The sequence below is a fragment of the Miscanthus floridulus genome, chromosome 19 (assembly GCF_019320115.1).
Source record: "Miscanthus floridulus cultivar M001 chromosome 19, ASM1932011v1, whole genome shotgun sequence".
In the NCBI taxonomy this organism is placed as follows: Eukaryota; Viridiplantae; Streptophyta; class Magnoliopsida; order Poales; family Poaceae; genus Miscanthus; species Miscanthus floridulus.
This window is the reverse complement of record NC_089598.1, coordinates 101,594,922-101,608,143: the sequence shown is the minus strand read 5'-3', so window position 1 is coordinate 101,608,143 and position 13,222 is coordinate 101,594,922. Positions and strand designations below refer to the sequence as shown.

The 13,222-nt window shown below is 48.3% G+C and overlaps 2 protein-coding genes across 3 annotated transcripts; one reads left to right on the top strand and one right to left on the bottom strand.

Moving 5' to 3' along the window:
* Nucleotides 1-126: 126 nt before the first annotated feature.
* LOC136526497 (uncharacterized) lies at nucleotides 127-2,942 on the top strand. Its single transcript, XM_066519152.1, has 3 exons — nucleotides 127-216; nucleotides 2,261-2,623; nucleotides 2,784-2,942. The coding sequence occupies exons 1-3, from the start codon at nucleotides 127-129 to the stop codon at nucleotides 2,940-2,942; spliced, it is 612 nt and encodes a 203-aa protein (XP_066375249.1).
* Nucleotides 2,943-7,494: 4,552 nt separating this feature from the next.
* LOC136528079 (EH domain-containing protein 1-like) lies at nucleotides 7,495-12,730 on the bottom strand. Of its 2 annotated transcripts, XM_066520984.1 has the most exons (16): nucleotides 12,555-12,730; nucleotides 12,376-12,455; nucleotides 12,206-12,274; nucleotides 12,050-12,107; nucleotides 11,911-11,963; nucleotides 11,776-11,818; nucleotides 11,637-11,698; nucleotides 11,007-11,120; nucleotides 10,743-10,845; nucleotides 10,603-10,652; nucleotides 9,424-9,552; nucleotides 9,094-9,345; nucleotides 8,917-8,996; nucleotides 8,533-8,659; nucleotides 8,300-8,443; nucleotides 7,495-7,890 (listed from the first exon to the last, which is right to left on the bottom strand). In XM_066520984.1, exons 1-16 carry the CDS (start codon nucleotides 12,637-12,639, stop codon nucleotides 7,708-7,710), a joined length of 1,632 nt encoding a protein of 543 aa, XP_066377081.1. In that variant the 5' UTR covers nucleotides 12,640-12,730; the 3' UTR covers nucleotides 7,495-7,707. The 2 variants fall into 2 exon arrangements, with proteins under 2 accessions (XP_066377081.1, XP_066377080.1); XM_066520983.1 differs by having other exon boundaries at nucleotides 10,603-10,845.
* Nucleotides 12,731-13,222: the final 492 nt, after the last annotated feature.

The following is a 13,222-nucleotide window of genomic DNA, read 5'->3' as shown; positions in this document are numbered from 1 at the left end:
GGGACGGGGTCGCTGGAGCCGCGAAGAAGCCAAAGGCGCAAGCGCGTGCGCGGTGCGGTGTGGGGGCGCGCGAGGCGAGGACGGGGGAATCGGGTTGGGGGAGTTTGGTGAGGAGGTGGGGGCGGGATGCCGAACCCGCGGGGCGCGGACGGGGTCGGCGGCGCGGCGTGGCGCGGGAGAGGGGCTGGACTGGAGTACTACTGGACCAGGCCGCGGGTCGGTCGCCGGAGACACTTGCGCGTTCGGTGACGGCGTGTCGCCCTGTCCCGTATCGTCATTCTGTGTTTTTTTAGTTCAAAAAACATAAATTTTGCTTCGTTTTTTAGAGAGGTGTGGTAGTGGTTTGTGTTTCTCACGTTTTCAATGATTGAGAGAGGCAGCTGCCGGCGTCGGCGGCACTCAGGTTTCTGCCAGCTGCGTTTGACTGGGTTTTTGTCCCGAAGGACAAAAGAAGTCATTTTTGTACAGGCTCTTTGGTCATGATACTTAGGATCTATCTAATACCCAAATTGCATAGAAATTTAGTTCGTTAAATCCTACACGATCACGGTACTGCACAAATTTAAGTTCAATTTTACTCCCTCTGTCCCCAATTAACGGTCTCGGTTGGTTTCCGTGTCGAAAGTTTGACTCGGTTTATAGAAAATACGTGTAACATTTGTACCTCTAAATAAATTTATTAAAAAATTAAATTCAAATATCTATCTAGTGATATTAGTTATATACCATAAATATTAATATTTTTATATATATATTTAGTCAAAGTTCTTTCTCGGGAAGCAAAAACGATAGATATTTAGGAATGGAGTGAGTAGATACATAAATATAATTTATGTTCAATTTTAGATATATAAATATAGTTTCCGCCAATAGTAAGATGTATCTATGTTAACTTCATCAATCTCGAGAGTTATATTTTGTGCGTACATGCATTTACAACTTACAAGGGTAATCTATGAGTGTCGGTGCAGAAAGTGACAACTAGTAAATATTTGTAGTTTTGTTGTACGTTGTGATCGGAGGTGGCCTAGCGCTCAATGACACAGGATTTATACTGGTTCGGGCAACGTGCCCTACGTCCAGTTGGGGTCGGTCGGTGACTTTATTCCTGAGCCCAGACGCTCGAAGTCTGTAGTGGGGGTACAAACGAGAAGAGGGAAGAAGGGGGGATACAAGAGGTTCGGTTGGCTCCGACCGGAAGGGTCGCGGTTGGAACTTGGTGGTCCTACGGTTGTAAGGTGTTGATGTCGATCTAGTGAGTCTGAGCTTGAAGAAGTCGATCTTTCCTTCGTTGGAGGGAGCGCATCCCCTTTTATAGATGAAGGGGATAGCTTTACAGGTGAGAGGGGGAGAGTACAGATATTTCTAAGCCTTGCTGCCTACGGTGATGAAAACTGGATAATGGTTGACGCCCCCCAATACTGTCGATGTCGCTGTAGGATGTCAGATGTGAACGGGGGGTCGAGCTATCTTCTTCAGGAAGGATGGACGCCGGTACCTACAAATATTTCTTGATGCCTAGTGGTATGTGAGGAGCCGTGCTATGTTCACCCGGTATGGCAAATCATGGAGCCCATACTGCGATCGATGTCCAAAGACACGCGGGGGGCTTACCATATGGGAGTTTCTAGCGGCCCCTACAATACTTTATGTCAGGGTGGCTGCAGAGCACTATTTTGCGCAGGGTATGGTCTCCTACAATATTTTGTGGTTTTGACTTGTGAGACGAGGGAGAGCAAACTCCCTATCTCGCCGGGTGGAGGGCTACACGACCTATCGTTGTCGTCGGAGCCAAAGGCGCCGGAGGGAAGCGTGGCCGGGACAGAGTTGGGACGCCCAGCGGCGTCCCATGCGAACGTGGTGGTGGAAATCCCGTCTAACGACGAGGTGGATACCGCGACGGAACCGGCGGTGTCGCCGCGGGAGCTGGTGGTGGTCCGGTCAGAGGCTAGGCCCTCCGGCGGTTCATCGGAGGGTGACCTAGAGTGGCCCTTTCCTGAGGACCCATCGAAGGCGAGGTTCGTCCTCTGGGATTCCCGGGAGCGCCAGCTCTGAGACATTTTCGGGGGGCAAGGGCATGCCGCGGTGTCCGAACTCACCAAGCTGTCCGTGAAGCTTGATAGTGCTCGGAAGCAGGCTCAGTTTGCCCGGTAGCTGGTTGAGGTCGACCTGCAGCTCGCCGTGGAGGTGAGTTTCTAGTGTTTATCCTTGCCCTTTGAATCTTTTCGTCAGTTGTTTTTAGCATGCTTGTTCTTCACAGGAAATAAGGAAGGTGTCGTCCCGCAAGTCATACTTCCTCCGGACGGAACACGCCCGGACGGCCGAGCTAGAGCGCGGGGCGGAGTCTGCTTGCCGCGAGTCCCAAGTCCGGACGGTCGAGGCGGCCGAGGCGTGGGCGGAGGGGCAGCGTGCGACGGAGCGGGTGACTGCTGCCGAGCAAGGGCTCGAGGCGGCGAAGGCCCGCCATGAGGAGATTGAGACGGGGCTGCGGACGTCCTTGGCCAATACTGAGGCGGCGCTTCAAGAGGCCTTGGCGGCCCTTGAGCCAGAGCGGGCCGCCCTGGAGAGGGCACAGAAGGCCCTGGAGGCGGAGCAGAGGGCCTGGTCGGAGGCGGATCAGGAAGTGCTCATGCTCCAGAGCTAGGTGATGGGGATGGAAGACGCGAGTGCCCGGCTACGCGAGCAGGTGGCCCGGCAGGCAGATGATTTCTCCACCCTTGAGGCCTCTCGCGTTGGTGTGTACCCTTTTTGTTTTCTCGTGGTGTTGATTTCCTTTCCCCCAGCCTATTTCTGAGCTTGTCGCCCTTCTTGCAGAGCTAGGTGAAAAGGTGAAGGTGCTGGAGCGAGACCTGGAGACGACCAAGGCAAACTTCAGCCGGAATGTCGAGGAGCTGGCCAAGTCCCGTGAAGAGCGGCGTGCTCTTGAAGGGGAGCTCGGTTAGATCCACAACACTGCCCAGCTCGTCATCTTGGAAGTCTTTGGGTCAGCGCCAAGTACCGGCAGTTCAGCTGGCGGAGGTCCCGGACGCGGTCAAGGACCTTGTCAGGAGCGGGCTATTTTATGGAGCGTCGGGAGTGTCGACCTCGATGGCGACGTACCACCCGAATCTAGACTTCACCACTATCTGCGGTGGGTATGCTGAAGGCCTGAGCATGGAGGACATCCAGTCAATCGGGGTGAGCCTGCTGCCGCATACACGGTCGGTGTCAGAGCAAGTCTCCGCCGAATGGGTGATGGATGTTCGCCATCAAGACATGGCCTAAAGCATGCGTGGAGAGGGTACCTCCAAGCCTGTAGATAGCACGGAGCCTGGTTCAGGGGGGAATGTCGCCTCGGCCCTAATCGAGCCAAACGTCGTGCTGCCGGGGGAGCGAGCAGCCTACGCCTTCGTCGGTCGCGCCGTCAGCAGATACCGCCGGGTCGGTTTAATACCTTTTTAAATATAAGTAGTTAGTAAATGTAAGAAGTTTAAGTTTGTGGGGGGGGGGACCCCTATGTAAAATGTTCGTGTGTGTTTTAATGATTGCAATCGGTTTTTGTTTTTGTGATGGAGTTGCTCCGTTCGGGGAAGCTTGTTCCCTTTCGTTCCTTAGTTTTTCCTTAGCATAATTTTGTTTTAAATTTCTTTCTTTCTCGTACCTGCCCGTTTGTTTCGTAGGCTGCAACTTTACGAGCCCGGGGCGTGGCCTGCGAGGCTCGCCCGATCGTAACCGTAGGAAAAGGTAGGGTGCAATCAGTCGGAATGTTTCAAAGCAAAGCTACGTAAGGTAAAACAAAAGAACGAACTACACTTTTATTCAGGTAGGAAGGAATTTCTTCATACAAAAGGAAAAGAGTACTTAAGGTAAAAACAACAACAAAGGGGTAGTAGAGCCCCCTAGTGGAGCCCCCGAGCGCCCCGAGCCAAAAAGTGTTCGGGTCGGGGTGCTCTTATAGGAGCGTTCGCTAAGTAAAGGTAAGACTGAAACTTAGGAAAAGAAGAAAAGACATAGCTGTTCCAAGGTCATCGGAGAGAGCGTCGTCGTCGTTGTCCTTCAGTCGGTAGGCTTCCGGTCGGATCACTTCAGTCATCTGGATCCTTGTCCGTTGCGCCCCCTTCTTCGGTCGCTGCCTCCTCACCTTTTTCTTCCTTTGGCCTATCGGCCTACCTCAGCAGGCGCTTGAGGAGCTGGCACTCCTTGTAGAGATGGTTGACGGGATAGTTGTGGTTGGTGCACGGGCTCTCCATGAGATCGTGGAAGTGGCCCGGAGGGTCTTGCTAGGGCTAAGTGCCCACGTAATCTGCCGCGGCGACCAACACGAAGTTGCTCGGTCGGCGGCGATCCTTTCTGTTCTTCTTTCCCCTCTATGTGGAGGGGCCCTCGTCTTGATCCTGGTGCTTGGCCTTACCTTTGTCGTGGCCCCCGTTGAAGCGCGGCAGAAAAGGCGCTTGCTAGGGGTGTTGGACAAATGGTCCGTGGTTCCATGCGGTCAGGGCTTGGACTTCGGTCGACGCTGCACGCGTCTTGGTTCGGCCCGAGCTACGCGTAGATAGGCGGTCAGCACGGGACGGTCGTCAAGTCAAGACGAGGAGCGGTTGCGGCTTCTCGTGCCGCAATCGGTGGTTGTGGTGATGACAGGGTGTAGTGCACCATCTGCTACGTCCCTATTCCCCAGACGGGGAGCGAGGTCGCAAGTCGGCGTCGCGATACGGAGCACTCCGCTTGTTGAATGGCGGCGGTCTCCAATAGTGCCCGGAGGTTCTGGTGGATTGCCCGTCCGCGAGGGTCGTTCGGCTCGGGCAGGTCACGCAGGAGCATTGCTGCGGCGGCAACGTTCTAACTGCCCCGAGCGAACTGTGGGGGGTCGATCCCTCGAACCGGAGCATTGCGCTGGGGCTGACGGGCGCGACCCCAAGCGCCGCTCGTCGGTCTATGCGCACGGGGCGCAGTGTGGTGTGCCGAGCGTGTTGGTGCAGTTTGTGGCTGATGCGGCCACTGTCGTCGTAGATTCTCCCCGTGCTCACGTGTGAGCTCGGGGGTCTCCGCGTGGGGGCCCGGTGGGGTGTGGGTCCAGAAGGACTCCGTTACCCCTAGCGGTTGTTCCGGGGCGTCCGCCGCAGCGTACTCCCGGGACCGACGGTGGCTAGGCGCCACATCGCCGATGCTGGAGCTGTCACTCCCGACATCGTCATCCATGATGTCGAGGAAATAGGTGGGAGCATAGCTCGCCATCCCCACGAACTCAGACGTGAGAGGGTGCGGCGCCAGCACCTTTTGGAGTCCCCAGGCATATGCGTCCGCGGAAGACGCGAGGCCATAGGGGAACCGGCCATATGGCGGCTGCGACGGGGACAACGGTGACCAACCGGGTATTTGGCGGAAGATAGAGCGTAGTAAGTAAATAACAGCATGTATATTACTCACAGCGGGGTTTGAGCAGAGAGTTTGCTCGGAATGAAGCGCAGATGCCAAGCCGTTGGAGTCGCGCGTCCCGAAGTCGATGGAAGACGTCCCTCCGACGGGTGCCGGGTCGCGAGTCTCCTCGCAGAGGTGGAGTACGCCGAGCCGGTCGGTGGCGAAATCCAGGCTTCCGAAGCGGAAGGCCTGGGAAGGCTCGAAGATAGGTGGAACCCGCATCCCGACGGGCGAGAGTGCGGGAAATTCCATCGAGCCGAAGCGAATTGTATCGCCCGAACCCGCCACGGCGGGGGTGGCGGAAAAATGGGCCATCCGATGACCAAAAGAGTGTTGAACGTACAGCGTCCTCCCCACGGACGACGCCAACTGTCAGTGCAGAAAGTAACCAACTAGTAAATATTTATAGTTTTGCTGTACGTTGTGATCGGAGGTGACCTAGCGCTCAATGACACAGGATTTATACTGGTTCGGGCAACATGCCCTACGTCCAGTTGGGGTCGGTCGGTGACTTTATTCCTGAGCCCAGACGCTCGAAGTCTGTAGTGGGGGTACAAACGAGAAGGAGGAAGAAGGGGGGATACAAGAGGTTCGGTTGGCTCCGACCGGAAGGGTCGCGGTCGGAACTTGGTGGTCCTACGGTTGTAAGGTGTTGATGTCGATCTAGTGAGTCTGAGCTTGAAGAAGTCGATCTTCCCTTAGTTGGAGGGGGTGCATCCCCTTTTATAGATGAAGGGGATAGCTTTACAGGTGAGAGGGGGAGAGTACAGATATTTCTAAGCCTTGCTGCCTACGGTGATAGAAACTGGATAATGGTTGACGCCCCCCAATACTGTCGATGTCGCTGTAGGATGTCACATGTGCACGGGGGGTCGAGCTATCTTCTTCAGGAAGGATGGACGCCGGTACCTGCAAATATTTCTTGATGCCTAGTGGTATGTGAGGAGCCGTGCTATGTTCACCCGGTATGGCAAATCATGGAGCCCATACTGCGATCGATGTCCAGAGACACGCGGGGGGGGGGGGGGCTTACCATATGGGAGTTTCTAGCGGTCCCTACAATACTTTGTGTCAGGGTGGCTGCAGAGCACTGTTTTGCGCAGGGTATGGTCTCTGGTATAGTGGTTTTGACTTGTGAGCCATGCCTTGTCTTTCTCCGCGCGTCTTCTGGTTCCTTCCGAACGGGGAGCCCCCGGTCGGATGGCTCCAGTCGGCTCTTAGTACGCCGGTCGGAGGAGAGCGGTGAGCAGGCTTCCCACGAGCCCTGGTCGCGGGGTCGGAGTTGCAGGCGGCCCTTGGGTCAGGCTTTCCGAGCGGAGGCCGTGCGAAGGCAGCCGGGACCTGACGCTAGCACTCCGATCGGAGAGGCCGTTTCGGAGTTGGCCTGAGCCTGAGCTAGTGCTCCGGTCGGAAAGATGGGCCGAAGGCTGCCAGGGCCTGAAGCGAGTGCTCCGGTCTGTCGAATTTAGACTTTCGGACCGGTCCAGAAGAAAAAAAGTCATCCTCCTGGGCCGAGCTCTGACGTGGAAGCCGGTCTACGAGGGACCCCGGGTTTATGAACCCGACAATGAGTATCTACATCTGATTCGGGAAAAGAAAGACCACCCTAATTGGGGCATGTTGTCTGTGTGACTTGTACTCCAAATTGAGGAAATTTGCAAGGATCATGCGAATCTACATTGTTATTGTAATGCTTATCAGGACAGGACAGAAAACAACAGTATTCTCCAATCTCAGATGGACAAATTTATTTTGAGTTAATTTCTCAAAGGTTCATCGTTCAAAAATATATTTGCAACATCGGAGTTTGCAGTACCACAACATACATGACATTCATGAACAAATTCACATAAAAGCAAAACAAGGAGCCATGCTCAGGACAACACCCCACTGTGGTCCAAATATTCTTCATGGGCTGACTAATTGACAGGACCACATTATCCAGCTATTCCAAACGAATAAATACTCATTTGAGGAAACAATGAGCATCGCAGTATATTCTTTAATGCAAACTATTTAGTCATTTGAGGAAACGAATAAATACTCATTTAAGATCACTATTTAGTCGATTTTACATGACCAGATGTCTAGGTGAAAGTTTGAGCAATGGCTCTATGATGCTTATGCATAAAGTTATATAACAATGGCGAAGCATGGATGGCAATGAGCGCCCCACGGGACCTTGATCGCGATGATTCATCGTCGCCTGACAATTCCAAAGCTATGGACGGCAGCATCAATCCATGCCCCACTCAATCCCTCATTTTGGTGCAGATCAAAGTCATCCTTCAACCGCCTGTATGGGTTCACTCAGTATGGGTTCCTGAAGTTCTTGAGAAGTTCTGGAATGTCATATCCAAGCATATCATCCACGGCCTGTATCATCTTGGGCTTGACCTTCTCGAACTTGTCGAAGCTATACCCGCTCAAGACCTCTTTGAAGTGCTCCACATAAGGAAAATCTCCCGATGGAAGATGGTATTCCCGTTGCACCTATTCCACCAGACAGCAGTTGTTGCTTAGAGCATGAAAATTATATGGAAAGGATATGTAAGTGAATGCTTCACATGACATCCAGTAAAAGAAAAGAGAGGACACTGTAACTGAAATGAAACAGGAAGAGCCCAGAATTCACACCATCGGCAAACTCAACCAGCTCTTACTGTCACTATTTTAGAATGCGCAAAGTAGTAAAATAATCGAAACTTAAGGTGCAAGCTGGTTAGGTGAAACAAGCCACGAGGCCATGATACGCCAACCCAAAAAAAAAAAGTGGTAAGAGGACATCTGACAGACAAAAGCTTCCATCCTAAGTTGCCAACATAAGCAAGGACCTCTGCGGCTCTTCAATCTACAATGATCCTATATCGACTAGAGAAGTTCAGAATCTCAAAATACATACCTTTGCAAACTCATCGGGCAGATTGTCTATGAGTCGTTGTTGGGCTTTTGCTTTGCCCATCATTGTAGGCATCTCCTTCTTTAGATGGCCTATTATATAAGCATGGATCTTGGCAGCTCTAGCACGTTTAACAAATTCATTGATCTGCAGGCACAGAATACTGATGTCAATATGCAAAAACTAATTAGTTAGGACTCAAAAAACACATGGAAAGAAAAAAGAAAAAAAATTACCCGACGATCACAGGCTTTCTTGGGGATATCTTTGAGATCAGAAAGGAGATCATCTTGCTCTCTCTCAAATAGTTCCTTTCCAAGTGGACCAACAGCTGATTCATTTACTGGTTTGTCATTGAATGATCTACAAACAAACATGGAAGTTACTTGAATGATTTGCAGGCACTTGAATGATCTAAGGTCAATACCAGAACAAGATTCAAATATACTATTGTTTAAGTAATGGAGAAATCCAGTAATACCCGAGTCAAGCTTTAATAAAGTAAATGAAATACATCAATACTCTACTAGTAATTTTGAAGTTACAATTTGAAGATCTTATGTAATCTATCATAAAATACCAAATAGTGAAATAAAGAAGATCAGGGTATCAGAAGTTACCCAATATAAACACGTGAAACCTCAGGTGTATTCAATACTTTCCCAAGAGACCACATCAATGCACCATAAACTCTCATAAGCTGCATGTCAATGAGAAAAGGACTATTAATATGTAGAGCAAAACAAAGAAAAATGTCCCATCACGAGTTAAGACACAAAAAGATCCACAAATACTACCTGTTGAGTGTCTACTTGATCTGCCTTGTTCAAAACTACACGTATTTTGTCATCATGTCCACGTAATGATCCAATGACACGTTTGAACTCATCGCTGACATCAAGCTTATGAGGATCAAACAGAAGAAGAATAAGATCACACTTCGCAGCAAACCATGATGTCACGCCAGTGAAATCATAGCTGCGTTGCGTGCGTTGCTTTTCACCAGAAAGAACACCAGGTGTGTCAACAAATGTGATATGCTCTAGCAGCTTCAAGGTAAATGTTTGGTATCAGTTTCCAGATTACATGCCTTTTAGGTTTTCACTTGCATCAAAATTAAATCTTACTGGATGTCGCATCTGAGAGCACTCAAACTTGGATAAAAATGCAGTCCCAAATGTTGTAAGACCGCTAAAAGGCATGTCAGCTTGAACAGCAATAGTATTTCCAGGAATAGTCCTTTCGTCAGGTCCTGACTGGCAAGCATACATAAGTTAACTGGAGCGACAGAAAGGGGAAAGTATTATAGGTATAAAACATGTGGTAATGTAATAGGTGGCACACAGGCAATTCATACTGCTTATACTGCAGTTACATTGGCCTAGGTTGAAAAAACTGAAATTGGACAAAAAGAGTGTGCCAATAGGTGCTTAGTATCTATTGCCAGTTTCACAAGCAAGAATTTGCATAAATCTAGCAATGATGAACTTAAACTTTAATATTGATTTGGAGATGTGTGCATTATGCTTCTTTTACATTAGCTAACATTCCCAACAAACCCTAAGGAGTCAGAAACAATCATAAATATGATGGCTGGCGATATAATCGCAGCTCAGCATTTCATAGAAAATTTAGAGAAAAAGGTACAGGCTGCTAATCACAACGCAACAGGTGTCAGCCAGAAAATTTACAGTGTTTTCACGAAGCACAAAAAGACAATCAGATCCAAACATCTTATAGAAATGAACAAGCAATGCATCCCAAAAGCACTAATTTTAGTTCTTGTTGGCAACAGGAAGACCCCCCCCCCCCCCCCCCCCAAAAAAAAAGAAAAGAAAAGAAATGGCAGACTGATAATTTTGCGAGCCGTAGCACCTAAGAAAATTATGGCATCAGCACTAGCACTATTTTTTTAATACTTCTACCAAATAGAGAACCTAGATCAGCCTATACCCTTAAAGTTCTATTTACTATGTAGAAAACTCTTTACATGCTCTTGAGGATTTTACAAACTATATATAGAAAACTGTGACGATATTCAAAGGCATAACGTCATACTCCAATCTGTGTCATTATCTATCAACTACTATGTGATTCTAAAATCTGTAAAGCCAACATCTTAGGAGGGATCCCATAGGTAACTAACGATGTAAATTCCCTATCCAAAGTTTTGAGAAAAATGTTGGATTGCTTCATCCGTTCATCATTTCAACTAAAATTACTTCACAAATCATAATAAGAAGTTTAAATCATTTGATGCACCTATTATACCTACAAAGAGAAATCCTAAGTTTTGTTCAGTTTACCATGACAACTACAAATCTGTCTGTTGTTGGCTCTGGTCCAATATGGGCACCTGCAAATGCAAAACATAAACTGTCAGACAGCATGTTACTTGAACAAACCTGGGAAACTATAGAAGGTACATCTGGTAGGTAAAAAAAACCTGGATAGCTTGTTCTTAGCAGATGCTTGATAAAAGTTGTTTTACCAGTAGAATATTGACCTAAGAGCATAACCATTGGCTTTGCATCAAAATCACTACTTGTCTGCAACACACAAAAAAAAAAGGATTAACAATATTCTGCATGAAAGGGAGTTATTTTGAACAAAATGAGAAGGAAACAACAATAATGATGGCATAGATTACACAGGAAAGTAGTCATTTCTGTTTCCTAAAGTATCCAGAAAATGGGAATACAGTATGTACCAGCAAAGGGGAGACGAAATCATTGAACTTGTATGTAACTTCCAAAGGCTTCAACTTTTCGATATAAAGTTTTTTCAAGCCATCAATGACAGAAGTAACAGCAGTCAGAGGTATCTGTTTACATATAACACCATAAAAGGAAAGATCAGCAATAATGATAAATGTGTCATTGACAAAACTAGGGTCAACTGACAGCATTTCTTTATATAGGGAAAGGTCTTAATATTGGCACAAAAATATCTCTGTTGCTTAATAATGCATAATAGAAACACAAGTACTGAGAGCTATGTTGTCTTACAAACATTTTGGTGGACTGTGGGCTTCCTTTTAGACAACTTACATGCATCATATTGTTTCCAAGCTCGTTAACAGACAAGATACAATTAAAATAAATAGTTAACCAGCTACAGAAGCTTACACAAGCTAAACAGGTAAACTTGCTGCCTTTTCCTTTTGCTAACGTAAAAAGACAGATAACTGATCTATCAACATATGCTCACTAATGAGGATATACCAGAATTTTCCTCAAAAGTTCCTTTGGTGCTGATATGCAATAGATATTCACAAGAGCGATATTCTAGGAGCATACAGAAGAAAATTGTGAAGATGACATGACTACATGAGTATTACCTTCTTTGATGACTTTGAGCTGAACCATTTGTTTGTTAAATGGGATTGTTCCTGAGGGTATCCTGCATGGATAAAAAAAAGGTTTGTATCATAGATTTCCCCCAAGCATGAATTTCCTGTTAAAGAGTGCATTACTTACCATCCATTTCTGGATCAACACGCTTCACCAAATGCTTAGATTTCTGAAAGCAGTTGCCATCATATTTACTACAAGGCATTGAGATAAAGCACAAATTCGATACAGAAAAACTGTAAGGGCATAGTAATGCATTACCGCAAGTAGGGCATCCAAACCTTCCATCACAGGTGGATTCAAACTGACCAAATCTGTCAGATATAACCTTAAACTTGTTAGCAGTAAATAAATAAGCATAATGCAATCAAGTAGGCTTGATTTGGAGGCTAGCAACAACCATCGCGTTTAAGGCTATCTTGAGTAATCTCATTCCCTGCTTGTGCCAGAGAGACTAGCTGCCAATTGAAACAAGCCCATTAGTAACGAACAATAACCCAAATCACCTAGTGGAAACAGAGAGCACAACAGAAACATCAAATAGACGAGGGGAAACCTGCATCGCCGTGATGAATTCAGGGAAACCCAGGTACCCCTGCCGTCTGGTGTCCGCGATAGCCCAGACCTTGAATCGCAGCACGGTTGGACAAAAATGGCACATATATAAAAACCAATAGCTCCGCAAGCAGAACAAAACAGGAAGGGATTAGTAGCGAGAGCCAGCACCTGCTTGAGGTCGGCGCGGGAGAGCTTGGACATGCCGAAAAACTTGATCGCGTCGGGACCGGTGATGCGGCCATCCCCGTCTGCAACACCGTCGATTAGAAGACCACATCCAGGCGAACAACAGTGGGAAGGGGATTGGGGATCGAGGGGGAACAGAGCAGAGCAGGGGGGAATCGGACCTGCGTCCGCGAGCGCGAACCACTCCTGGTAGATCTTCTGGTGCTCCTTGGAGCAGCTGCTCGCGGGGTACTGCCCGATCTCCATGGCCGGGCGCGCGGCGGTGGCCGCGCTCCGCTTTACCGCCGGGCGAAGCAAGCAAAACCCTACGACGTGGCCTCACTGTGTGGAAACAGGAACAGAGTTTTCAAATGGGCTACCTGAGCGAGTTCAACATCGACTCGAGGGGGTGGTGCGGCCGTGGAGTTTGGCTCGAACCCACGCGAGGTGGCTGGCGAACGCGTCAACCGTCAAGCGTTGACGCTGCCGCGCCAGCTCGTGGCAAGATGGCCGGATGGGATGTGGGAGTGGACCAGATCCTACGTGTCCTGTTCTTCCGAGGACCGATCAGCCCGGGTGTAGTGGGCCTGTTTGACTGTTCGTTTCGCTAAAATTTAATCTACTTATACTGATTTGTTATAAGAGAAAAATATTGTTAAAAGTAGTGCTAAAGTAATATCTGGAAAAAAAAAATCAGATGTGCCAAATCTGTCGAATTGTGATTGCCCACTTTTTATGCACAGATTCGGCTATCTTCGTGAAAAAAATTGTATAGTAAAAATAATGTATCAAAAAAATCAAAACATCTTATAAATTGATATAAGAAAGACGTACTGTTTTAGTTCTATCC

Excerpts from the sequence above, each read along its gene's own strand:
- LOC136526497 (XM_066519152.1), top strand. The coding sequence starts at position 127 with ATGCCGAACCCGCGGGGCGCGGACGGGGTCGGCGGCGCGGCGTGGCGC. Across the intron at positions 217-2,260 it reads ACTACTGGACCAGGCCGCGG|GAAATAAGGAAGGTGTCGTC; the intron begins GTCGGTCGCCGG and ends TGTTCTTCACAG. Across the intron at positions 2,624-2,783 it reads GGTCGGAGGCGGATCAGGAA|CCTATTTCTGAGCTTGTCGC; the intron begins GTGCTCATGCTC and ends CCTTTCCCCCAG.
- LOC136528079 (XM_066520983.1), bottom strand. The coding sequence starts at position 12,639 with ATGGAGATCGGGCAGTACCCCGCGAGCAGCTGCTCCAAGGAGCACCAG. Across the intron at positions 11,699-11,775 it reads TGTTGATCCAGAAATGGATG|GATACCCTCAGGAACAATCC; the intron begins GTAAGTAATGCA and ends TTATCCATGCAG. Across the intron at positions 7,891-8,299 it reads TGCCCGATGAGTTTGCAAAG|GTGCAACGGGAATACCATCT; the intron begins GTATGTATTTTG and ends CTGGTGGAATAG.